The sequence below is a fragment of the Manis javanica genome, chromosome 4 (genome assembly GCF_040802235.1).
Source record: "Manis javanica isolate MJ-LG chromosome 4, MJ_LKY, whole genome shotgun sequence".
In the NCBI taxonomy this organism is placed as follows: domain Eukaryota; kingdom Metazoa; phylum Chordata; class Mammalia; order Pholidota; family Manidae; genus Manis; species Manis javanica.
The window spans coordinates 159,731,568-159,756,235 of NC_133159.1; the positions used below are offsets into that span (position 1 = coordinate 159,731,568).

Sequence of the window (24,668 nt, forward strand, 5' to 3'; positions counted from 1 at the left end):
AAGCGCTTTTGTGAGCGGACTAGGGAGACATCCTCAGCTGGGAAGGAGTTAACAGCAGTCCCACCAGAGGCCACAGGATTCCTCTCCGTGACTTCAGCAGCTGGAGGGGTCCGAAGCACCGTCCTCCAGCCCTGGGAGTTGGAGAACACCCCGCCCGCGGAAGAAGAAAAAGGTGTTCACGGGTGTTTGTCGGGTTAGGTGGCTAAGACGGCATTAAAGATGACTTGTTAGCAGACGCCTGCCTCTCTGTTGCTATGACAACCGGAGCTTGACTACCGGGCCCTTGCAAGGTTGTCTGAGGCCCAGCCTTCTTTTTCTGAAGCCCACCCTTCTTTAACTCGAAGTTATGGTAGTGTGTATGTGTGAGCGCGCGGGATGGAATAAAGATAGAAACATATTCAAGAGTGTTAAACTCAATGATTCTCCACCTCGGCAACATATTGGAATCACCTGCGCAATTTTATAAGTACCAATGCCTAGGCCATACCCAAGACCGGTTAAATCAGAATCTCGGGGGATGGAACTCAGGAACCACTATTTATTAAAAGCCTTCCCAGGAGACTCCAATTGCAGCCCAAGCTGCAAACCGTTTCAGAAGCAAAGCGCAATTCTTACGACCTCCCAGAGATGGCGGCAACAGGATCGCTTCCGCCTTTACGTGCGCCCGGTAGGGGACGGACTTTCAAGAGACGCATGCGTGTGGCGTCTCTTTGCCCCCTGCTCCCTCCTCCTTTTTCCCCCGCCTCCATTTTGTTCGCGGACGCTGGGGACAGTGGGAGCACATCCATTTCCGGGTTGGCAAAAGGGGCGGCGGCGGTGAGAGAGGAAGCTTGCCGGGTCGCTAGCAGGTCCGGACGAAGCCGGAGCGGAGGTGGCGGAGGATTCGCTCCCGGAGCAGCTGTGGCCGGGTTGGAAGGAGTCCAGGAAGGCTGGGTCCGTCGCTGAGATGACCTGCGGACCTGAGTGGGAGGGAGAGCCAGGGGAGGGGGCACTGGGGCGGGGCTTGAGGAGAGATGGGGAAATTGGAGGAGGGGCCTGAGGGAGGGGGGCCTGGGGGCGGGGTCTGAGGGGAAGGGGACCGAATGTTGGTTTTGCAGAACCTGAAAGAGGGGGCGTGGGGAGTGTAAGTAGGGAGGAGTGGTCTGGGATGGTGTGGGGCGAGCTCTGACTGGGAATACCGGGAGGAACGTTATTGAGAGACGGGAAATAAGGGATCCTGAGGGGTTGGATAAAGTGAGTAAGACGGCCACCGGGATGGGAAACGTGGTACCCGAGCGCGGGAAGGGAGATGGGGAGGGAGGACCTGTTGGGAACGGATAATTAGAAGATGCCATGGGTGAGGAGGCCACTGTTACATTTTGGGGATTGAGTTGAGTGAAAACCAGTGGTTGAGAGGATGGCTCGGGAAACTGCTTTACACTGGAAGGAATCTTGAGAGCGTTAGTTGAGCAGAATTCGGAATTGAGTTAAAGATTGGGCTGAGAAACGTTGAGAAGTGCATGGTAGCAGCCTAGAGTTGAGGGTTCAGGTTGGAGTGGTGGGCAGTAAAGGAAGTTTAAAATCTTAGTGTTAAACGTGGGCAGTGTGTGTTGAGTTACTGATCAGGAAGGAAAATTCTAAAAAGGTAACACTGGAGTGAGGAGCTGAAAGAAGGTGGTGTGTACTGGAATTCGTATTTTTAAAGGGATTTGAATAATCTGTTACTGCTTTGGGCCTCCCACCCCAGGATCCATCTTCTTTTTCACAATGTTATTTTTGCTTTACAGTTTCTGAACGAGCTACTGAATGTTGTTGGTGAATTTTTTGTTTTTACAAACCACAAGAGAACCTCAGGAAATAAAAACTATTCTGTCCACCTGTGGATTTACTAAGTAACTTTGAGGCAAATCATTAAACTGTCTCTTGAAATATAGGCTTGGTCCTTCTCTGCCTCTAAAAGAGTATGTTAATCAAATAGGATCTTTAAAGAAATGCAGGAAGTGATCTCTGAAAACAAGATTGAGAGATTGATACAAGGCACGGCTTTTTTGGTTCCTTCCACTCAGCGTTGCCGCGTTTTTTGTGCCAGGGAATAGTTGGTTTTGATTTGCTACATATCCAATTTTTTTAACTTTCTAAAAGTCAACTTTCAGTAGCCCAAAATTTCGAGTTTCTCTGTTACATTGTATTGGTTGCCATTAAGATGGAGATAGGGAAGTTAGAGTTGGGAGTGAATGAGGTTGGTTGATGGAGAATTCCAAAGAATGCAGTGTTTTGTTTGCCAGAGTATTTCACTCTTGACAAACACTGACTTTCCTCATTAATTCTTTGAGAATTCACTGCAAAATAGTATCTTAGACAGTTGAGCCTTTTGCTTTGGTCCAGGCATTTTGGGCCTGTTGCCAGTTGGTGGGGAACAGTGTGATTGTGGATAATTTTAGCTTCTTTGTTGTTAATCCTTTGAAATCTTGACATTTTTAGCTTTTTCTTTGGACATAATACTCTCAACACTTTGCCAGTAGGTGAACTTGTTTAGCTTAGAAGGAGTGTTCCTGAAAGTCTTGGCATAGCTGATACCTGACGTGGATTTGCGTAAGACGGGACAGTTCCTAATTCTGCCTCATACTTGCTATCAGACTAGTGTTTACTTCAGTTGGTACCGATTAGTTATGTGATGTCAGCACAGAGATGAAGTGCAGGGGAAGGTGGAAGGTGTGGTGTGGAGAACAGTAGAGTTCTCAGGTTTTACTGATGGCTTTTAGGAAGGGAACAGAGGAATATCGTTCCTGTTGAGAAAATCGTCAGATGTTCTTTCTTGACTTCTTTGTGTTCTTTGATTGGGAGAATAACCTGGTGTACTTGACTCTGTTTTTCCATTGCTCTTAAGTAATTCTGAAATGGGCTGATGGTTCATGCTTTTTTAGCAAACCAGAGTCTTTATGCTAACCCTTGGAAGAGCTTCAGGCTATGAAGTATATACACTTATTGAGGGGTGAAAACCTGCTTAATATTTTGCTGTCATTTCAGCAGATAGTGTGTCCTTCTGGTTTATTTTGAAGACGGTTTTGGAATAAGTTGTGGAGGCTCAGAGCTCTGGGCTTTTGGCATATAACCTTCTTTAACCTAATGATTTTCCATTTTTCCTATCCTGTCACGTTTTTCCATTGCCGTGCTTGGGCCAGCCCTAAATGGAAAATGGCAAATTACACATTTTTCCCCCTCCTTTAAAAAAAAAAGTCTCTGGTAGACATCTTGCCTGTGTCACAGTTTGATACCATCAAATTGAAAGGAATCTTGACTGCTTCAAATGGGGGGAGTGACAGAAGCTGAGCTGGGTTTCCTGGGCCAGAGAATGGACTTTGTCAAGGCAAAGAATAGTTTCAGAGACCCAAACTGGGACCTTGAAGCTGTGACTAACATTTTGGCAACATGCTTCCCTTTGCCAAATAACTTCTTTTCTTCTCGAATGTGATTGCTGTTCTCCTCAAAGTAAGCTCTTGTTGCTGCTGTTCTTCACACAACTCCCAGCAGCAGTTGGCAGAGTTCCGGTTGACTGACTGTTTCTGGAGGGATATGCCCCAGATTAGAGTGGATGGGGTGTTGCACGTCAAAATGAGGTTCTTTGGCAGATTCTGAGACCTGCTCTGCAAGGAAATAGAGGCAGTACTCTTGACTGAATATTCTTGCATTCCTTTATGTCCCTTCTCAATTCAGACCTGACTCTTCTCCATATGACGATTAAATTCAGATCATTGCCTTTGCCTAGCTTTCAAAGTCCAGGGCATTAAAGAAGAGAGGGTATTTCCGACATTTTTTTTGCCCCATTCTCACTCCCAAGCCTTTGAGCCTGCCTGGGGAGCCACAGGCTAAACTCATGAGTGCTTCTTGGTATTATTATACAGGCATTGTAATAAAAAACTGACTAGAACTTTATGGAGAAAAACGGTTAACAGGGAAAATAGGTGAAGTTTGCTAGTGTCGGTATTAGTCTTAGATCTATTAAGATTTTGACTAAACCTGTGAGAAGCCTGTTATCAGGCAAATTATCAAATAGGGGAGCCAGGATTGGCTTCTGGCTTGCCAAAGTTAGAACAATTTAAAATGGCTATTCTAAATACTTAGTTCTGTTTAGCAGGTGCCCTTTTCAGTGTGTTTTAATTGGTAAATACCTGTTGGTTTTTCAAGGGATAATTAGTTGAAGATAACTGTGTCTCCCGTAGGTCTTGAGACAGATTATGAAGACCATTTCTTGCAGCATATGACGGTGGCCCTTGTAACTTTGGAGATAACCCAAGGACAAGGAGAAGGAACCCCAAGAAGAGGACAACAGATCCTCCTCTTGCTGGCCTTGGATTCAGCTTTCTCCTGTCATCGTTAGCCCGGAGTATTCCATTCCTGAAAAGCATGTTTGGGAGACTTAGGTTCAGATCTAAAGGTTTTGACTTTGGTCCAGAGCTTTGATTGTGGTAACAAATATGATTATTGGAATTGTGTTTGGTTTCAGATAGTTCTTTCCTGAAGAATGTCTTAAAGTTTGGCAAATCTGTGCATCTAAGGAATGTGTGTAGCTTTCCCCTCATTCTTATAATTGGTTTAAAAAATTTTTTAGTTTCTTAAACTTAGTGGGTTCAAATTAAGCTCCATTTAAATTTTGAGGCCCACTCAGTGAAAATGATGTTTTTTTTAAAGTCAGTATTTATATTTATTTAGTACAAATTTATCAGCCTACTTTCTATGCTTATAGAAACGCTGAATCCCTTTTTTTTCTCCCACTGATTCCTTCTGACTGAAAACATTCTACATATGTCTGTATTGGGGCAATTGGCTATAAAAACAAAATGGAATTTTCTCTGAAAGTGGTACCTCTAGTATGGGGCAGGCTGTCTGAGATTTGTGGGTAAGTGAGTTTTCCTTCTTTTCACTTCTACCTTCCCAATGCTCAGCTATTAGGCAGGATGTTTGTCATCAAAGATCCCAGTATGAGATATTTAAACTCTTTCCATCAGTCTTAGAAATAAGGACAGGACTGTCTTTAGCAAATTTTGTTTTTTAAATAGACAATACATTTACACAGTTAACTATACCATCTGCATTTTTAAAAAACATATTTTAGCAATCATTTTGTATAAGCAATAGAGAGATCTGGCACCTGCCCTATACTGGTAGACATTTTAAATGTTTCCAGTCTTTTGCTAATTACAAACTGTGCTCCAGTGAATAATCATGTATATTTGGCCCTTTGCACATGTGACTATATCTGTAGGGTAAATTATAAGTAGAATTGCTGAAGCTGATGGTTTTTAGCTCTGTTATTCATTTGACAAGAATTTTTTACTTTCTGTTTATCGAGCCCTGTGCTAGGTGCTGGAGATCCAGCAGTGAACAAAACTGACTCAGTCCTTGAACTCATGTGGTTAGGGTCTAGTGGAGCAGATATCCATTAAGCAAACAATTATTTTTGCTATAAATGCTGTGGAGACGGCAAATGAGAAGCCTAACCCAGGCTGACAAGGAAGGAGGTCAGTCAGGGAAGGTCTATGAGCAATTGACTTTTGAGGCTGAAACCTCTAAAGGATGAGGGGTGGACAGCTAGTCCATTCTAGTAGAGGGAATGGGACAGGTAAATGTCCTGAGGAGAGAGGAACATGATGATTTTGAAGAATTGGAGGACGTTTTAGTGTCTGAAGTGCAGGGAGTGAGAAGCAGAGAGGTAGGAGGCAAGACTTGAGAGTGTGAGCTCTCAAAAAAGAAAACGTAAATAGCATAGTGAATTTGGAGCTCAACCTTTGCAGTAGGGTTTTTATCTCTCATTTCTTTCCACAATTATTAGTTACTAGTGTTGATGCTGAAACCATCAATATCATAAAGAGAGATGATGCTTTTACAGTAGAACATATTTTCTATAAGAATTTTCCTGCATAAAGGCTGCTATTTTATAGTCTTGATTTCTTTTAGGTCCTACAGATTAACCTTGTATGGCTTGGATCAGGCCTTAACATTTTAGGATCTTGGAAATTGGTTTGGAGATCAGTGATTATTGGGAGCAGTTCTTAGATTATGGCAGATGATGGGATTGTTAGTTTGCCTTACCTGCTATTTACGAAACAGAAAACCTGTGTACTTTTAGAAAATATTGACTTTTTTTTGTAAGCCTCATAGGTCTAGAGAGAGCACAGATGTTCTTATTATGAACTAGTGAATATAATATTCTGTCATACCCATCATCTTAGCCATATGTCTTAACATAATGCCTAACTCTTGTTGGACATGCAAATGAATCAGTAGCCCAAGGGCCATTATAACTCTAAATATACCAAAGCATTTTTATTTGCAAGTATATTGACTCTTGTCAGAAATCACAGTATTCTCCTTCAAAGCCCAGATGGTCCTGTTTGATTTAGTACTTTTCTTGTATAATTGGATCAGCTTGCCCTGTTTTCATAACTTTAAGTAGACTCTTGATTTAAATAGCCCATCACTAGTGATCAAGGAATAAAAATGTGCAGATTTTTCTAACATTTCAGCAAGGAGCATCTGTTTGTCTGGTGATGGCTAATTGGTATTAGAGTGAGAAAGAAGAGACTCCTCGAGTCACAAAGCTGAAAGTCACAGCCTTGTTATTAGATTATCTGTGGTGAGTTGAGATTTAATGTACTATCTTTGAAATGAAGCATGACTCTTCTCTTCATGTGAAGTCTGGATCAACATATTTATGGAGCATCTGCTTAAGTTTTCTTTCAGGCCTTTTCTTAATGGAGACTGTCATCACTGGATTTGCCTTACTTCTGTTTTCTGTATATGCTCCTCTACTTTTATATTTGAGGTGTACAAATGAAGGATGGCCCACGGAAGTTGAGTGCTAGTAATATGAGATATGGCTAGCCCAGAGTGAGAAGAGCTCTTTTTGTCATCAGTGGCTAGGTTTCAGCCTGCCTTGCAATCAATCACCTTCTTAACCTAATTAGCAGTTTCACAGAACTTGTAAGGATGATTTGACAACAGATGTTTTTGTTTTTCAGTTAGTTGCATTAAATTGAAAATGAGACCTAAAAAGGAGCTAAGGTAATGGATTTTGGGACTTATCCTCTATTTTTGTGCTTACCTTTGCAATGAATTTTGGTCATGACTTCTTACAGTGGCCTGGAAGTTCCTCACGTATTTGGCTTGTGGTAGAATAAAGTTCTGGGGTGATGAACATTGTTTGGTTACACCCAGGCTGTGGCAGAAATTCAGGTCATATTAGGCAGCCTGCTTCCATTAGAGCTGAATCTGAGACACAGGTTCTACAATCAAGCATAATGGCCTTGTGGTTATTTTGGTTTGTTTGGGCTTTTCTGCTGTCCTGAACCGCATTAGTAACAGATGGAGTATCGACCTTATGTTTTGAAACTTTGGTCAGTCTGAAGTTTGGTTTTGTTTTTTCAGGTGTTAGGATTTTTTCGTTTTTAGTAATTAAATGTTTGGGTTTTTGTTGTTGTCAAATAGTAAAAATACATAGTTTAAAGAGGCAAATAGTACTAAAAAGCTTATAATTTAAAAAACAGTTGCTCCATTTCTCCTTATTTGTCCATCTTGGCGGCCTTAAAACACCAAAACAAGTAATTTGTAAAATATTGGAAACCACATGTCTGTCATCTGTCAGAGGCCATAGTTGCTCACTGCTACTGGAGGAACAATAAGGGTATCTACCTTTCTACCATCTTCCAGAGCTTGGTGGAATTTAAACCACAACCTCATCGACAGAGGATTCTGGGAAATGTAGTTCCCAGGCTTCCAGCCTGCCCTCCCCTCCCTTCATGAGCTCAGAAGGGAGTAGAGTGAATGTTACCAAAACAAGAAAAAAAAGTTGGCATCCAATACAATGCCTGTGTGTACTGTATTTCCTTCCTTGCACATTTTTTCCTCTAAATATAATTGCCATTCATTTCTTTTTTTCTTTTTACTTGGTTTATTGAGTATAAACCACTAATTTACCTCTAAACTTGGACAGAGGTATAAATCCCTTTTTGGTACAGATTAGTGGAGACTTTTTCCAGGGGCTTAATGGAAAACAGTCCATTGGACGGGTGCATTATTTGAGGACTTGCATATCTGAATCATCTCTTTTCTGTTCTCACACTGGTTGGTAGTTCGACTAGATATAAACTGTTATGTTGGAGATCATATTTCTTTGGAAATTTTAAGCTTTGCTTTGTGATTTTCTAACTTTTCAGTAGTAGTAGTAGTAGTAGTAGTAGTATAAAGTTTTAATGCTATTCTGATTCTGGACCTTTATATGAAATTTATTTTTTCTCTGAAAGATTTTAGGGTCTTGTCTTTATCCCTGGTATTCTGAAATACAGTAGTGTTGTGCCTTAGTGTGGATATATTAAAACTCATCATGCTTAGCACTCAGTGGGCCTTTTCAGTCTGAATCTCATTTCCATCTATATCGGGAAATTTCCTTGCATCCTGGATAATGTATTCCCTCTTTCATAATTATTTCTCTCCTCTCTATTTCTGGGAAACCCTTATTATCTAAATGGTGAAATGCCTACCTTGGTCCTCTAATTTTTTTTCCTTGTGAATTTTTTCCCCTCAATTTTCAGATACCCTTAGCCTTATCTTTCAACTCCTCTCTTGTATTATTAATATTTCTGTCATTTTTAGAGAATTCCAAGAGCTCTCGCTATTCCCAGAATTTTGTATAAAATGTTTTTGCACGTTGTCAGGGATTGTTTTTTTACTTTGACTCCTCTCTTTCATGTTAGAGATTTTCTTCATATCTGGTAAGTCTTGTCTATCTGTTCATTTCTAAGAATGAGGCAGTAAAAAGCTCTGAGTGTGGAGCCCTGGCTTAGCAAGTGGTGGGCACCACTTTAGAGTGAATTGGCAGCTGGTCAGTTTCCTCAGTAAGGACCTCTCTAGTCTCCTGCCTATAGAGGTTAAGCCCAGCAGCAGGTGTTCTGGTAGCCAAGTGGAGGAAGAGAGGTGGAGAAGGGGGCAAGGTCTCATTGTTGAGTAAAAGTTAGACTTTCACTTGATCCCTCTGTTTTCAATGTGACGCTCCTGCTCTTAGCTATAACTGATCCCCTGTTCAGAGGCCCTCTGGTTCAACTTCTCCAACCTTCTGCTTGTCAGCCTGGGGAGGGGAAAGAAGGGATCTATTATACAGACTTTCAGTTACTTCTCCCATTTTACCCCCTCCTACACCCCTTTCTCCATTGGTGCCAGATGCCTCCAGTTTCTGAGCCTTTTCTGAGATTCTGTTGTGTGATCTGTTTGTCAGTGCAAGCGTTTAGCTTTTAACTCTGTGAAGTTATTTATCACTGGGTTCATCTGTCGTCTGCTTTCCAGCTGCCAAAATTCTGTTGACATCTCTCTTCCTGCTGTCTCCTTTCCTATTTCTTTGTTTTTTTAGGTTTTCACCTAAAATTAAAAAAAAATTCCTTTGCTGTAATTTTAGTGGTGTTTTATGAGGGAACACTGACAAATGCATGCAACATCATGTTTAACCAACATATTAATTGGCTTTTCCTTCCTGCTATCCATTCAGACATCATGTCTGTGTAGTTGATTGCTTATATGCCTTTGAAACAGTGGGGTCTGGACTTCTGTGCCCCAAGAATCACTTAAGGTACTTGTTTAATATACAGACCACCAGATCTCTCTCCTGGAAAATTTCTGATTTTAGTAGATCTGGATTAGGGCCCAGGAATCTTTTTGTGTTTATTTGTTGTTTTTTAAACAAATGCCCTAGGACGTGTCTTATTTTCAGACAAGTTTGAAAACTGTTTAAGAAGGGTCTTCTAAACCATTTATTGCTCTAAACCGTACAGTGCTTTCAGGATAACAGGATTTTTAAGTCTCTGAGGCAAATTCATAAGCTCCCTAAATATATTCAGACTGTGTTTTAGCCTGTCTAGCTTTGGTCTGGATTTCTAAATTAGAATCATCTGATTAACTCTTCTCTTCTCAAGTGAAATGTAGACTGATGGTAATAACTTTGGCCTTGTATGACTCAATTTTTTTAGCTGGCATTTCTAAACCCACTGGTTCCTGGGATGTGTGGGTGGGGAGGAAGTATTAGTTATGAACATTGAGCTACTCTCTGCATCATTTCACTGTCCAAATCCAGGAATCTAAATTTTTTTCAGTGAAATGAAAAGTTAATTCAGGCTTTGAAAACACGTACTGATTATCTATCTGCCTTGGATTTTGGAGATGTTAAAGGCTATGACTTGAAGTTTGTTTTTAACTTTGAGAGTATAAAAGTGTACATTCTCTTCACCTTTTTTGTATTACAGATTCCTAGGCTTACAAAGGAAAAATGTCTGTGTCTTTCATTGCCAGTCTGTAAAGCATCTGGAAATGAGTTGTTTGCAGCTGCTTCTTGGTTTCTGTGAATTTTTTGGAGGTCAGGATCCAAATAGTACTTGCCTTAGTAATGTTGTAGAGGCGAAGTGTAGTAACCTAGTTCTTAGTTCTTGGAAATCTTGTGGCTGTTATTGCTAAAATACAGCATGAGAAAGCCATATTATCACTGACATAGAACTGATTTGCATTCTGAGATGAACAGCTCTGTAGAAACAGCTCTCATACCTTTTTACAAGTTCCACTGAAACAATTTTGGTGAAAAAAGTTGCAAAAACTGTGTTAAATCTACAGTGTTACTGTCTCATTGATTATTGATCAGTGGCTATGCTGTAAAGCGCTACTTTGAACTGTTACTGATTTCCTGCAGTTGACTCTTCTCTATGTGCTCCCCCACCTTCCCAATACTAAAGTGCTTTCAGGATAACAGAATTTTCTCTTTGCTTTGAGGGGTGTGGTAGGGGCTGAAGATGTTTGGTGAGGTCATCCCCCAATCTCTGTTTAGGATGATTTTTAGACATTTAATTTACATATGCTCTTGCATCAGTCATCTCTAGCTCTCTTTTGTGTGAAGCTGTTCTTTGCGACTCTGTGTTATTGAACACAAGGGTAGACTGCTCACTGATTTGCCAGCATTTTAGATGAGCAGTCTTGGCTTCTGGGTTGCCCTGTATCTGAGAGGAACCCCATGGTACCTAGTATATACCACATCAAATAGTATATAAATAAATTGAGTTTATGTTTTTAGGGCTTTTAAAAATAATCTAGGACAAGAGGAAAGAATCATATTGGAGGGAAGCTGCACTGTTGGTTACATACTTACATTTTTATTAGAGAAGCTGGATTTGAAAGAATTTCATCATATAGTTACATATATTTCCTCTGCCTCCTTCCTCTTCTCTTTCAGGGTTGTGTGTCCCTTGTACAGTGAAAAATTATTGATGTGTAGAGTAAAACATCCAGGCTTAGTTACAGAAGTTCTAGGATTTTCAGTTTAAATATTCATGGTATATATATATATATGTGATTTCTTTTTTATTGTTGGATCAATCGTATTTGCTATATAGTTGAGTTTCCATGATAGAAAATGTCTGCAGTTGGAAAAATGATTTTATTCCCTTCATGGAATAATGGAATTCTAATTAATTCCTTCTCTGTACATGGTCAAAATCTTGAATTTCAAGAGGGAGGTAGCACCTTCTCCACTGAGAGAAGAGGAGTGTGGGTTATTTTTAAACTGTACAAGCCTTTTGGGGAGGGTAAAATATCTGTAACATGAAAGATATTATAGTCTGTTTTCTTGTATTTTAGAGAAACCAAAAGTACTTTAGTGGAAACCCTCTACTGTATTATGTCCTGGAACGTATGGAGGCATGTTCATAATTCTTCTGTGTTGACATCAGTTCCCACATAATTATAGGAACCTGTTTGTCTCCTGCTGTTAGTCTCCTTGAGTGGCATGTGAAAACTCTTATGTAGCTCCTGGCTTTTCTCTCACGTTTGGGATTCTTTGGCTTCAGAACTAGATGCCAGTATGTTACTGTGGTTAATGGGCTTCTACCTTCTCATACTGTACTGCTTTTCAGGAGCAAAGTTGAAGCACAGGTGGACAGGCAGATTACCATCAGGGTGACTTTTAACCCTGGAAGGCTTCCAGTTATTACATAGGTCTCTAGCTGTGCTTAAGCCAAGAGATCAAGCCCTGTCTGTGGGATTAATGAAATATCTGATTGAACTTGTTTAGTTTGGGTGCGAAGTTGTCGGGTTAAACTTCTTTGGTATTATAGGCATATTGGATGGAGAAGGGTACTGCGTTTGGACTTGGAGGATGGCCGGTAAGGCCTTAGATTTCACCTCTACCACCCCTACCACTCTTCTCACTCTGTTTTAGCTACCCTGGCCTTCTTACTAGTTCTCTAACACATCAAGCTCATCCCTTTTCAGGATTTACAGTTGCTGTTCTTAAATCTGTTTGGAATGCTGTTCACCCACATGTTCATAGGGCTTGCTCCTCTCATGGGGAGACTTCAGAGAGTCAGCCCTCTTTCCCTGGGGCTCTCTTCCTTGCAACCCTATCTAAAAGAACACTCTACCCTACTTCTATACTCACCCTTTATGATTCTTTTTTTTATCAGTAACCAAGATACTGAGATTATATTTGTTTCCTTGTTTATCTCTTCCACTAGAGTGTAAAGCACCAGGATTGTAGAAACCTGTACAGTCAGCTCTGGAAAAGGGTTTCCACCACACCATTATTTGGGACTGCATAATTCTTCACTGTGGGGGTTGTCTTATGCATTACAGAATGTTCAGCAGCATCCTTGCTTTCTCTCCACTAGGTGCCCAGTTGTCATGACAATCAAAAATATCTGTAGACGTTGCAAAATGTCTTCTAGGGGACAAAATCTTCTGGGCTGAGAACCATTGTTATAGAACAATGCTTTGGCACCTAGTGAGTGCTTAATAAATATTGAATGGATTAAGTGGTGGGTGTTCAACAAATACTTATTGGGTGATAGAGTAATTCATGAATGAATGAATTCAGCAAGTTAAAAATTTTTGGAACACCGAACTATGTGTATAGCCTCATATTTCTTTCCTTTGTCTTTTCACCAAGATCCATTCTTCTGTCTTCTCTTTCTTACACGTTGATCCATCCTTTGATGCCTTTTTTCCTCCACTCAGGCGTCTTTGCTCTTTCAGACAGTGCTACACTTCAATTTACTTTTGTTCAGTTCAGCAAGTGACTCTTGAGCCCCTATTCTATGCTTAAAATAATAGGAAAGAACTATAAAAAGATACAGCGCTGTCTGTTCTTAAGAGCTCATTGGGATAAGTGGGCATTGACAAATGTTCCTCTAAGGTTTAATTCTTACTTCAAGGTAATGCCTAAACTGTTACTAATGGGCTGTCATAGGGTTATCTGAGTCAGTAAAAATTAAGTTCCCATCAGAATGGGGTGAAATTGTTGAATTTGGAATCCAATTTTAACAAAACCTACTTATTCATTTTTACTAATTTTCATTTGTTGTAATTATCCTTGGTTTCTAGCTATTGATTCTCTTTGTCTAAAACCTGATTGAGAAATACACAAAGTAGATTGCTCATTTTGAATTTGATATGAATGTTTTCTAGGGTTGGTTGAATGGTTATGAACAGTTCATTCATCAGTGGAAAGTCTTGGAGGGTTCTGCCATCCTGTCTACCTGGGTTATTGAAGCCGCATAGGCAAGGTTGTAGTTCCTTCCTGCTGGGATTAAAATACACCAAACAAAACCCCCATTCTCTATTATATGACTTTCTTTGTCCTAGAGCAGCTGATGTTCTTTTTCTGCTGAGCATTTATGTTCCATCTCTGATATTGTTAGATTTCTTTTGATTTGAGCTATAGGATCAGAAGAATTCCATTGGGGATAATGTTTGGAACCTTTTCCTCTTGAAGACACAACTGTCTTCAGATTATTTGGAGACAGAGTAGGCAGAGCTATTGGTCTTTCAGAAGATCTTGGAGTGACTCTTTTACCTATCTTTCTGTCTTTATGTTGGGAAGAAGTTTGATATGCTATTGAAGAATTAAATCTGTATTTAAGAAAGATAATTTTGACATCCTAAATTCCTGTCCTATGACTGTTGCTTATAAAGCCCTTGAGACTTTGCTTAGGGAGGCAGCCTACGTTTAAGGTCAGTTTTTTCCACCTGTGGGATTTTCTTGGGAACTTTGATTAAAAAACTGTGATTTACTCTGTAATCAAAGCTGAGTTCAAAGGAAAGTGCTGTTACGTGAGGTGTCATAGCATGAAAGTAGATGACATTAAGATCTGTAATTTTTTTAATTTACTTTTTTTCATTTTAAAATAACTTGCAGTTGAAGTCTGAGTTTTATAATAGCAGAATGCCATTTGAATAAAGGACCCAAACTATAGTGGTAACTAGGATAGCTCAAAGATAATTTTAAATATATGAAAAAAGCAACAACTAAATTTTAGGGTTATTCATTTTCAAATGTGAAAGGCAAAAGTCAGTGTCTTTGTACAGGAAGTCTCCTGCTCTTAAAATGTAGGAATACATATTTGGAATGGGGAATGGAATGAAAGATTAGGAAATTAAAATAGAAAAATAAGTTTTTGTCTTTGGAAGAATAGAAGAAAGTACCTTTTAAAAGTGCATTGTTTGAGTTTCATGAAAACTTATCTCTGAATTCTATGATAAATTTGCCATCAGGAAGATTTTAAATGATGCTTCTGATCTTGATTTCAAAGAAACTGACGCCTGAGGATGTGAAAAGTTTATGGTTTTTAAGGTGGAAAGGCTTAAGAAGGGAATGAGAATTGCTGTATTGCTGAACTAGAGGCAACCTCAAAATATTTCTGAAAACCAAGGACTCTGAAAAGCACAGATGATGAGGTTTGTCGTTTTAATTTAGTAGAACAGAAAGAAGAGACTTAAAATGTAGAGAAACCCCCCTTTTTCAGTTTAATCTCAGGAATGTTGCCTTCTCAAAATTGGAATAGACTGTGCTTCTAGAAGGCATGAATTTGTCCTTTGATTAAAAATATTTGGTCACTAAAATTTGTCTTTCTGTCATAAAACATTATGAATTGTTTTTGATTTATACGTTTTTAACTGAAAGTGGTTTTCTGATCAGACTTTCTTCATTGGATAGTGATCATAAATATCAATCTTAAATTGTTCTGAATAAAGCTTCTGTTGGGGATTTTTCAGGGAAAGGAAAGTTGTATTAATGTAAAATTACTCAAGTTAGGCTGCTTTTGTAAAATACAGCTGTTCATATACTTCACAATCATGTATAGGTTGGTCACGGGGATGGTGGTACAGCACAGAGAATACAGTTAATGCTTCTGTAACATCTTACTATGTTGATGGACAGTGACCCCATTAGAGGGGATGAGGACTTGATAATATGGGTGAATGTTGAACTACTGTGTTGTGTATTTGAAACCATCATAAGATGGTTTATCAGTGATACTTTAATTTTAAAAAATTAGCCACATTAAAACAATATATATATATCTGTTTGTATTCTGTCACTAAGGTAGAAATTTAGAGTGGATTGAATTTTCATTTGTGGAAAAATGGAAAATTGCTAAGCCAAACCAATTTCCAGCAGAGGTGTTTTTTTAGTGATTGGTTAAATAGCTATCAGAAGAACTGGATTTGAGTCCTAACTTAGCAGTTTAGTCCTGAGTGATCTTGGCGGTTGCCCACAGATCAGTCTGTTTCTCCCTAGTGTGCATGCATGCATGCATTCCCATTCCCAGAGTTTTAGGATCCTTACTCATAAAATGGGAAGCAGTAATACTTATGTAACATCACTATATACTAAATGTCACCGATAAGAGCATGCCATGCATGCAATCCTTCCGGAGGCAGAAGGAAGGTTGAGAGCTACTGCTGTCTGTCAGTATTAAAGTCTGTCGCTTGATCACTTGATGAAGGTGTTTTTTTTTTTTTTTTATGGCTCTGTTTTGAAATTGGAGTTTTAATTGAGCTTATTTTAAGAATACTCTGTGTAATGTAGTAGTGGTCTTTTCCAGAGGGTTGCTTTAAAAAAAAGATTCGCCTTGCTAAAGATTTACTACTTTGCCTAACAAATGGTATTCACTTTCAGGCATAAGGTTGTTCCTTGAAGTCCTTTTTTAATCATAGCATGTGGATTGGATCACCAGTGGATATGGAAAGAATTGGGGACTTGTCTGAATTTCCTTTCCAGGTCATTTTAGGAGACTTTTTCAACCTTGGCAATGGCCAGAGGAAGGTAGACCTGGATACCCAGAAAAGGCAGGAAATGAGGTGACTGGAATTAGTTGAAAATATTTCTGAATAAACTATCATTTTTCCTGCTAACTTTTTAAAAAAATGCTGTAGGGATTTTGGAATGAAATGGTCAGAGTAAACCCAGGGAATTAAAATAGAAAGTGTTCTCTTCTACTCTGTATGTTTCTTCTATTTTAAATTCTCCCCTTCTCACCCCATGGTAGATGTTTTACTTATGAGGATTCACTATATTAATCAATTTTTAAAGCCTAGTGTGTTAGATCCTGGCACAGAAAACTAGACTTAGATTTGAAATGAGAAATATAGAGTTTTTCCCTTGGATGGGAGTCAGCTGCTAATTTCTTGAAGCAAATTCAGACACCATTCCCCATGGAAACCACATAGCCAAAGTACCATGCAGTTCTTAGTCTGTGGTTAGGCAGCTGGCCTATAATGGCATTACATTAGAAGGGTTGGAATTTTGAAGACCTTCACGGTCATGTTTCTGATCAGATTCTACCTATCTACAAAGGTCTTTGGTTTTATAGAACCTTTGGAATATTTGCCCTTTCCTTTCATCATTCTTAGGGCATCGAGAGAAATGTTTAAGTGGTGACTCCTTTATTCACAGATTTTGATCAACCCTGCAAAGATTTCAGAACCAAACCTCCCCAATGAACTGCTATGCTGGTATGATCTTTTAGGCTTGACTTGATACATGTGATCTCCTCTCTCAGCTAGGGGGTACCTTTGAGTTTGCCTGTGTCCTAATCTCAGTAATCCCCTTGCTTGGAAGCAGTTATTCCATTGATTAATTGGTAAAGTTGATTACCCTGTCTTGAACTTTTCTTTTCATCTGTAAGTTGTACTCACAGAGGTTGTGTTATTTTGGCTTTGATTTTTTTGAGGTCAAGAAGTAGGGCTTTGGGACAGTTTTTTGAGGGTAGTTATTACCCTTGAGTTTTGGCTGTATCTTTGCCCCCTGCTTTAGTGTCTTAGGGGAGGACAATTCCCTGTTTTTACTCTCATTTATAAAATTAGGATCACTTACAGACTATAATAGGGGACAGCTGTATAGTTCTTTGAGACCTGATAAGTAGCTAAATCCTCACATGGCATTTATGCTCTGATCAGATGCCAGGGATGTGCTTATACTAGGGGAGAGTAAACTATAGCCTCGGAGTCAGATCAGGACCGTGATCTGTTGTTATATGGCCCATGAAACTAAAGATGGTTTTTACATTTTTTGAATGTTGCAAAAATCGAGAATGAGAAGACAAGCCACTGACTGGGAGAAAATACTTGTAAAAGACATATCTCATAAAGGACTGTTATCCAAAATATGCAAAGAACTCTTAAAACCCAATAAGAAAACAAACAACCCTGTTACAAACTGGGCAAAAAACCTGAACAGATACCTCACGTGAGAAGATATATAGATGGCAAGTAACCATATGAAAACATGTTCAAATTCATTACCGCCAGTGAATTACAAATTAAAACAATCAGATACCATTATACACCTATTAGAATGGCGAAAATCTAAAACACTGACAACACCAAATGCTGCAAGGATGTGGAGCAGCAGTAACTATGAATCATTGTTGGTGGGAATGCAAACTGTTAATTTGGAAGACAATTTGGCAGCTTATTATAAAACTTACTCTTATGACCCGGCAGTCATGCTCCTTTGTATTTGCTCAAATGACACAAAAACCTGAATGTGGATATATAGCGGCTTTATTCATGATTGCTAAAACCTGGAAGCAGCCAACAAATTGTGATACATCCAGACAATGGAATATTACTCAGAGCTAAAAAGAAATGAGCTGTTAAGCTCTGCGAAGACATGGAAGAAACTTAAATGCATATTACTAAGTAACTAATCTGAAAAGGCAGTATATTATATGGTTCCAACTATATGACATTCTAGAAAGGCAAAACTGTGGAGACAATAGAAAACAGGAGTTGGGGGAGAAGGAGGGATAAATAGGCAGAGCACTGATTATTTTTAGAGCAGTGGAACAATTCTGTACGATACTACAATGGTGGGTAGTTGTCATTATACTAAATGTCACTGATAAGAGCGTGCCATGCATGCAGTCTTTTATCCAAACCCATGGAATGTACAACACCAAGAATGTAATGTAAACTATGGACTAATGTAAACTGTGGACTTTGGGTGAATAATGAAGTGTTCATGTAGGTTAATCAGTTGTAACACATGTACCACTGCAGGATATAGATAGTGGGGGAGGCTGTGGTTGTGTGTGGCGGGAACAGTTTTATGAGTGTTCTGTGTACTTTCTGCTCAGTTTTGCTGTGAATCTAAAACTACTCTAAAAAATAAAGTTTATTAATTTTTTAAAAAGGTCAAAATAAACCAATAATATGTGACAGTGACCATATGTGGAATACAAAGCCTAAAATGTTTGTTATCTGGCCTTTTACAGAAAAAGTTCACCAAGCCCTGGACTGTGTCATCACAGTGGAACTAGGAGATGAGATACTTGGTTTTTCTGTGGTTTCATGCCTAGTCCTCTAGTTCTCCTGGGTACTCAGTGTCTCTAATGGTGAAGTTCTCATGAATTTATATTTCATTTGCAGGTATATGAGTGACCTAAAGCTGCAACTTAAAACGGAGAGAGAGCAGTGCCAACTGCGATCAGGGCAAGGATGCCAATTCCTCCCCCACCTCCACCGCCCCCTGGTCCTCCTCCACCTCCCACTTCTAATCAGGTAGGTGCCTGATTAAATTACCTCAAAACCTTCACGGATACTTTGCTTCCTGGTATAAGACATAGCATACTCAAAGACGTATGGTGTAAGAAGATGGAGAATAAATAAGTAAAGTCTGTCCTCATCACCTACTCCTTATTCATGAGAGGTCCTCTTAAGACCACAATGGCTTATCTTGTTTTCTTGTCCTGGTTTGGTCTAAATGAGATTTGGACAGGTGGCGTCAAAGTAAGAACTAGTGTTTCTCCCTAAAACTGTTTTTTCTACATAGGTCAGTGCATCATTTATTTGTCTGGCATCCTTGAGAAAAGAGATGGCAATCCTTGGTGGTTATTTCTTGCTTCCATTTTATTTCCTCCTTTTCTACTTCAGATCAGTTCATTTTAAAGCCAAGTCTATCAAGTCTAACACCTCATCAAGAAAAGGAATTTATTGAATGATTAGTAAGAATACTTAAAGGTTTGATAATGGGAGGAAAAAAAGCAGTGTGGCTTCTGAACCAAAAAGGCAGCTACTTTTGCTGTATCTGAACTGTGGTGTCTGGTGTCACATGAGAAAGAAGCAACATGGGTGTTTATTTCATTTTGTAAAATTTAGAAACAAAAATAAGTTTAGAGAATAAATATCCTAGAAGGGTGTGTGTTTGTGTGTGTGTAGAAATTTCATCCTAAAGAGGAAAAGTGAGTTGCCTAGCTAATTTACTTCAGAATTAGGACTGGAATTCAGGTCTGCCAACTTGCTTTTTCTCCCATAACTTCTAGTTCTCAGACATTTTATTTGAGGATATGTATGAATCCCCTTTTTGGATGAAATTTTGTGCGAAAGCCCCATAAATGAAGTAGATAAAAGCAGAGCTGGTTATGTTGAAGTATCCAGTGTATATCCTTGGATCTCCATAACCCCTTGGATGACTGCCCTGCATTGTGCTGTCTTAGTCATTCACTCAATAGCCTTTTGTTGGGGGCTTACTATGTAATGGGGACTTAGCTAGTCATGCAATTTAGAAAATCCAGATAATTTTACTCTGTATTGCTTGGCACTTTTACAAGAACAACTTATTTATAAAATAAAGAGGAAAATGGATAAGCAAAATGAAACAAATAAAAATCATCTGTAGTACCATCACCCAGAATTGAGACAGTTTCCACCTTCAAGAACTCCAATGCAGTGGGTGAGACACACAAGTCAACAAGCAAATCCTGTGCTCCACAAAGAGAAATGGGGCCACAAAGCAGGGCCCCTCACCTAGTGGCTGGATGAAGAGGAGGCAGTCAGAGAAGCAGGGAGGTAATATTTGAGCTGAGTCTTAAAAGATGAGTAGAGTTATAACCAGAAAGAGAAGAAGAATGGAGGGCACTTGACATTGAGGAGGTAGGTTGTGGAAGGATGCTGATTTGCGAGAAAGTACAGAGGTTTAGGCTCTTGATCCTGGGGATATGGTGGGAGATGAAGCTGGAGGTGCAGGCTGAGGGTTTAGATTTTTCTCCTGGCAATAATAGGGAGGTAGTATATTTTTAGCAGCAGGAACAGCCTAATAGGGTTTGTATCAGAAAGGTCCTGAACAATGTGGATGGTGGGTTGGGGCTGAAAACAAAAGCCTGTTGCAGTTGACAGTTGAGAGTCTAGTCTGAACTAAAGCAGTGAGGATGGAGAGTAAAGATGAGACACTTAGAAAGTAAACTCTTGAAATAGTTCGTGACAGATAGTAGAGTGAGAAAAAGGAAGGAGATTTGACTCCAGTTTGGAGGATTGATTGAATGATGGTGCTATTACAAAGAGAAACAGTTAATGGAGGAGGAGATAGGCTTAATTTTGGACATATTTAGTATTTTCTCTTTACAGAAGCAATTTGTTCAATAAATAAGAACTGTGAACAAGCAAAAAAGAGCAATTATCCATAATCCAACCATTCACAAGTTTTGTGTATATTCTTTCCTACCCTCTCTCTCTTTTATCTTCTACAGTTGACCCTTGAACAACACAGGTATGAACTGTGTGGGTCCACTTATACACAGACTTTCTTCAATAGATAGTACTAGAAAATTTTTTTGAGCTCTGTGACAGTTTGAAAACATTTTTTTTTCTCTAGCTTAATTTTAAGAATACAGTGTTCAATGCATATAACATACAAAATACATGTTAATTGGCTGTTTATGTTATTTTAAGGCTTCTGGTCAACAGAAAGCTATTAAGTTTTTGGGGGTCAAAAGTTATATATATATTTTCGATTGTGATAGGGGTTGGCACCCCTAACCTCCATGTTGTTTGAGGGTCAACTCCTTTTTTAAAAAAAGAGGTTGTGCTTAATATACATACTGATTTCTAGTCTGCTCTTCTTACTCATCAATATGAGTAAGAAGAATGGCTTGTTAGATCATTAAATGGCTAGTGGTATTATTAAAAAATTTTTTTACTGTACTAAAAATGTGGAAAAAATACCAATAAAAATAGAAAATATTAAACTGTGTTTAATTTTAACTGTGTGTAACTTTGTTAACACTTTATGGTTTACATATTTATTGTAGTAAAACAAGAAAATACAAATAAAGTAATACCACAAAATAACTTTTGCTAGTATCAGTGTACATCCTCCCAGAAAATTTCTATATGTGTATAGCTTTTTTTTCCAAATATAACCTAACTACTGTTTATTGAGTTCCTTACAGCAGGAATGGTGCTAAGCTCTTGAAAAGTATTGTTTAATTCTCAAAATCACCCCAGGAGATAGGTTCTATGGTATTCTTGTCCTGTAGAAGAGGAAACAAATCATGCTATATATGCATTATTTTATATTAATTTTTATTTGATTTGGCCAAACATTTCCTGCTGTGTAAAGATACTTTCACATCTTTAAGAGCTTGACTGGCATCCCAATGTATGGTCACACCATCATTGTTCCTTTGGGTTGAACTTTTAGATTATTTTCGGTTTTATGCTATCATAAACTGTTTTTTGCTATTATTAACATTTTTGTGCACTTTTCTAGTTGTTTTCTCAAAGTTAATTCCTAGAAGAATTCTTGTGCTAGAGTTCTTTTGTGTGTGTGTCTGCTAGACTTTTTAAAGATGTTTGATACAAAAATTACTTTGTAGAAAGATCATAACAATTTGTTTTACTCCAGGTAGTATAAAAAAGTACCTGTTCCCCTGAATCCTGTGACCACAGTAGGACAGTTATTTATTCTACACAATTTTTTGAGTATCCTTAATGTGCCAGGCACTGTAAAACAGTGAGCAGTATAACCTGCCTTATGAAGCTGGCAGTCTCATTAGTTACACTTTTAACCTTTACTAGTTTCATTGGTAAACAATGATACTGTGTTTTAGCCTGCACTTTTTTTTTTTTTTTTTTTTTTTACTGTAGTTGAAATTTTCTTTTTTATGTTAGCTGGCTCTTGATTTCTTTTTCAGTGTTGTTCATATCTTTTAGTTGTTATCCTATTGATATACATAAATCATCTTTATATGTTAACACTCTGTAGATTTAGGACACTGTCTTTGTGTCTGTCATACGTTGCATTTGTCACAGATGATTATTCTTTCCAATAGATCATCTACATATTTACTTACAAATTTCTAATAAATAATTTGTATTATTCCGTCAGTCTTTCCCTGTATTTTAGTTGTCAGCATCCCCTTATCTATTTTTTTCAGATAGTATTTCTTTGATTTTATATTTTTACACTTACGTTTTATAATTTAGCTACAATTTGTTGGAGAGTGGTCTGTAAGGTAGGTAGGTAGTAATCTGCACTGATGAAATATACTTTTATTATTTCTTATATAGATGTGAGGTTGTTATGGACTTGGTGTTTTGTTCCATTTATCTAGCTGTCTGTCCCTGTGCTTCTGTTGTAGCTGGTCCTAGCTTTTGGTGATACAAGCCCCATTTTCTTAGTTTTTTTCATATGCTTAATCTTCCAGATGGATTTAAGAATCATTTTTTTAAAGGCTCTCAAGAAATTTCATTGTGTGTTTAATTTAAATAGCCCTATATTTAAAAATTGTATAAGGAACATGGTATGTATTGCATTTTAGGTACATGTAGTATATTTATTTGGAGATGTCCTATAGGCATCGGTACATATAGATTGAAGCTCAGGTTGAGTGGGGATGAAATACGAAGATTGGAGATTTTGAGGCTTACAGGTGGTATTCAAACATGGGACTGGTTCAGCTTGCTCAGGGACATTTAGATGGAGGCTGAGGATAGAACTCTGTGAAGCGACATTTAAGAAGAGGTAGGTAGAGGATGAAGGACTTAAAAAAAAAAAACATGTTTTGAAAGAGATAAGAGAAAGTAGAAAAAGCACAGGCTTTGACCCAATCAGACTAGCATTCAGGTCTCAGCTCTGCATTTACTAATTTGTCACATTAACTTTCCTAAACCTTTATTTCCTTCTCTTTGGAATGGGAATAATAAACTCTTTTGTAACATTGTTTAGACAATAAATTGAAGTAATAGGGAGGCAAGAAGATAAATTAGGTGGGATAAGATAGGAATTTTAGAGTCACTGTCTGGGTTTGATGCTTGCTTTACTGTTTACTGGGTGCATGGCCTTAGGAAACTTCATGGGCCTTTGGCCCACACTTTCTAAATGCATAATGATAATAATACTTATAGGAATATTTCAAATTTAAATGAGATAATACAAGAAAAGCGCTTATTAGCACACACTTGAGGCATAGAAGGGATTCAGTAAATGTTTGGTGGTGATGATGCATGTAAGGTATCTGCACACATGCCTAGCATGTAGATACTCCTATCAGAAGTATTAGCATAGGCCTCCTATCAGAAGTTTCTGCATAGAAGGGAGAACTATACCCTTCATGGAAGGTACAGTAGAAGATAAAGGACTCAGAGAAATGATAGTGTACGTTGTTACTGTCATTTGGCACATATATCTGATTTGGTTAGACAGGCATCTCATGGAGTCCATTTTGGCTAAGGATATTTATCCCGAGCTTATGATGAAGGGAACTATTTCAGATGAATTTACATTTCCCTCTTCCTCCAGGCAAACACAGAGCAGCCCAAGCTGAGTAGAGAAGAGCAGCGGGGCAGAGGTGCCCTCTTACAGGACATCTGCAAAGGGACCAAACTGAAGAAGGTGACCAACGTTAATGATCGGAGTACTCCCGTCCTTGAGAGTGAGTCTAAAGCTTCATATTCTGGTGAACCACCAGGATCCAGGATTGATTTGGAGGCTTGGCTGGTCTGACATTTTGACTGTTGGGCCTTTATTGGGAGAGTTTTCTTTGGATGTTCTTTGGCTATCTTCCCCGTCTGATCATTTGAATACCTTAGACTTTTGGGAAGCATTCTCAGGGTTAAGACCCCTGTCTCACTGTAACTAATGCTTGTTAGGTTACATCCTTGGCTGCTCTCTGAGGAGACCACCACATTCCTAAAAACTGCTAAGCCGAAGCCAGTGGTAATTGCTACAAGTGTCCATTCTGATTGGCCTCAAGAGATTTTGCTTACATCTGCGTCCCTGAGCCATTGGCACCCTTATCATCTGGAACCTGGAGAGGAGAGCCCAGAGAGCCCTGTTAACATGACTTTATCCTGGTTATCCCTCTGCCCTAAATAAGGGAAGATTATCTCCTTGTTCCTTTTCTTATTTTTTTTTTCATCACAGCAAAGAGTTTCATCCCCATTCACAAAGCTGTGGAGCAGAGAGGCCTAGCTTTTCTTTTAAAGGGAAGGCAAAAGCAAGATTGGTTTGTTTGTAGATTAAACCCTTCTATCTAAAGATAGAAGAGGGGTTTCTCTTCAGGATTGACATGATCACCAGCTCAGAGTGTATGAAATGAAAACCC

General features: G+C 38.8%; 1 protein-coding gene across 2 annotated transcripts in view; it reads left to right on the forward strand.

The window, feature by feature from the left end:
* The first annotated feature begins 392 nt into the window (after positions 1-392).
* WIPF2 (WAS/WASL interacting protein family member 2) overlaps positions 393-24,668 on the forward strand; it is a 48,343-nt gene continuing 24,067 nt past the window's right edge. Inside the window, exons 1-3 of one of the 2 annotated variants that reach the window (XM_017652281.3) lie at positions 393-933; positions 18,715-18,846; positions 23,864-23,996. In XM_017652281.3, the coding sequence (XP_017507770.2) occupies positions 18,784-18,846; positions 23,864-23,996 (196 nt within the window). In that variant the 5' untranslated portion in view covers positions 393-933; positions 18,715-18,783. Of the gene's footprint in view, positions 934-1,106; positions 1,234-18,714; positions 18,847-23,863; positions 23,997-24,668 lie in introns of those variants that run through there. The other variant, XM_017652282.3, reaches the window with a different exon arrangement.